General features: G+C 39.2%; 1 protein-coding gene across 1 annotated transcript; it reads right to left on the reverse strand.

Annotated features, from left to right (window-relative positions):
- Positions 1 to 269: 269 nt before the first annotated feature.
- On the reverse strand, positions 270 to 902 carry LOC130625074 (putative nuclease HARBI1). Its single transcript, XM_057440153.1, has one exon. The coding sequence runs from the start codon at positions 900 to 902 to the stop codon at positions 270 to 272; it is 633 nt and encodes a 210-aa protein (XP_057296136.1).
- Between the last annotated feature and the right edge of the window lie 1,708 nt (positions 903 to 2,610).

Consider the following 2,610-nt stretch of genomic DNA (forward strand, 5'->3'; position numbering starts at 1 on the left):
CTCTTCGCATGGGCAAGTTAATTCAAGGATAATTACAGTTTTGGTCATGGCAGAAGTTAAAAGTATGTCCGGACGAAGTTGAGTTACAGCAAGATAAGGTGGTACTATTAAGGTCGAATCTACATGTGCAGGTATACTTTTCCACATTCTCTACGGAGGCTCCGATAGGTCTTAAAAGGATTCTCCAACGAGCAGCAAGAATACCAAATGCATTTTCGATTGTTCTGTGAGCTCTTGAATGACGGTAGTTATATATACGCAGTGGTTCTTTAACCACTTCTGTTATTTCCAGGATAGCGTCGCATCAACCAGGACTTTAAAGGGAAAAAATCATCTGCGACCTGAAAGTATGGCAATGGCTTGTATGGGCGGCACCCACAAAGATCTTGATCTTCGGGGAGATGAAAATTTTTATCTGAGAATCTATTCCCCATTTCTGAATTAGCTAATACGCCACTATCGTTATTGCTACCATATGCTCCGACATTAAATAAAGTAAAGCAGTAATTTGCGTCGCATACCGCCAATAAAACAATACTATAAAATCCTTTGTACTTATAGTATAAAGTACCAGAATTCTTTGGGCATTCGATACGGATATGCTTGCCATTTATAGCTCCGATAACGTGGGGGAAATGCGATATGCCTAACTGTGTGGAAATTCTTTGCCATTCTTCAATAATGCTGGGTGCCCTCGAATATTCTGCTTGCAGACATGTGAATAGGGCCTCGCATGTTTCAGTAACAATAGTTGATACAGTATTACGCCCAATACGGTAAGAAAGAGACAATGATTGTTGACTCTCTCCAGTCGCTAGAAAACGCAGTGTAACAGATAGAAGATGTCCGAAGCGTGCCGGGGTCATTCGATGGTAACGAAAAAATAACTCATCGTCCTTCATCACTCCTGAAAAAGTGTAAAAAGTTACTTGTTTTTTTTTGTCGCTTTATGAGCAGTAAGAACAGTAAAAATTTTAAGCTACTGTTGTTTAAGCTAGCTTTAAGCTTAAACAACAGTAAAAATTTTAAAGCTTTAAGGCAAAAATTTTAATGCAAATTTCCCTCCAAAGAATAAGAGGCCACTGGAGAACTTCTGTATTCTCCCTTTACAGGAGTGATTAAAAAGCTGATGGGTTTCAGGTGTATTCAAACAAAAATATGAATGTGGAAACATGATGTTTAGTGAAATCCACTCATTCTGGGGATCTGGTGTAGGCCCCTTGAGTAGCCCCCTGCCTCCTGCAAAACATCATCCACATTCATTGACACTATCCGCCAAAACTAATAATTTTTGTTAAACGTTGGCTTTTAAACGCAACTTTGAAATAAATTTTTATTTGCTTTTGTTTTATTTTTGACTGGGGTAATAAGTGGAGTCGTCACTCTCTAAAGACAAGACTGAGTGTAGTCAAGCCTCCTTGCTGACTCATTCTGGTTAAAATAATCTTACCTCAGCTCTTCTAAAAACAAAACATATGACTTGTGACTGTTAATAAGGCGGTCATCACAGAAAATTACTGCTCTATCGTTGCAATGTATCCACCTGTGAACCATTTGGTCGAAGGCTATGGTTTTGTAGTGACCATTATTTCAGCTGCCGCAATGGTTGATAATAGCCCTTAATTGAAAATTTTAAATTTCACTTCTCCATCTACGGTAAAAGGTATGGAAAGGGTACCAGGGTAAGCAGTAATACGAGAGGCAATTTTTGTCACAAGGCCGTTGGCACTGGCAAAACGTTTTAGCTGTAAAATGGGATGGGAACCGCACGACACTACCTCTTTTTCAACTAGAGCAGTTTGATGAGCGTTGCAAACATGACAGAAGTAGGCATTGGTGTCTGACAACTCATCGCTTTCAAAGAAATTATCTAAGGAAAATTGTAACGTAGGGTGCAGAAAAAGTTGGATGCATGGTGCTGTAACTTCTGACGAGCTGGTAATATGACATCAATTGCAAGTGGTTGATGTCTTGATAGCAGTACTAAAAAGACTTCCAAGAAATGGAAAGTCTAATGACAGACCAGTTAGGAGATATTCAAGAACCTCGGGGACGTCGTGCTGAGCAAAGATATTAAATGCACTTCCCTTCGCAGCTGAGATATGATGTTTCATAGCACGCAAAAATTGGGAGGGATCAACTGGACTTCTAGAAACAGCCAAACTTTGAAAAACACCTACAAATGCTTCGCCTAACTGTGAGGTTGTTTTGCTGACAGAAATGGCTTCTTTAACTTTTGGAAGGTTATAAAAACATTGTAAGATTGAGTTTGCATAACATGTGTTTCCCAAGTTTTTTAGACTACTATTCCTAAAATCAGGGTTAGATGGCAATGCGACTGTTGTTTTGGAAGACCTTGTAGCAGGTTTTTCAGGTTTCTTGATTTTACAAGACTTTGTTTGACTTGCGGAAGATTGCTCAGGGGTTTTTGATTTCTTACATTCCATATTTGTAACAGAAGAAACTTCAGGAATGATTGGGTCCTTTTCAGGCTCAACCCAAGTGGTAGAATTTCGAGACATCCAGATGTAAAAAGAAGCACTCATGGAGGTAAAAGTTAGGGATTTTAATAGGGAACGTAAAGGCTTGTTAGGGAAACAAAGGCGACGA

This window comes from Hydractinia symbiolongicarpus, chromosome 14, assembly GCF_029227915.1.
Source record: "Hydractinia symbiolongicarpus strain clone_291-10 chromosome 14, HSymV2.1, whole genome shotgun sequence".
NCBI lineage: Eukaryota > Metazoa > Cnidaria > Hydrozoa > Anthoathecata > Hydractiniidae > Hydractinia > Hydractinia symbiolongicarpus.

What these genes read in the sequence shown, in the direction of transcription:
- LOC130625074 (XM_057440153.1), bottom strand. Translation starts at nt 902, where the DNA reads ATGAAGGACGATGAGTTATTTTTTCGTTACCATCGAATGACCCCGGCA.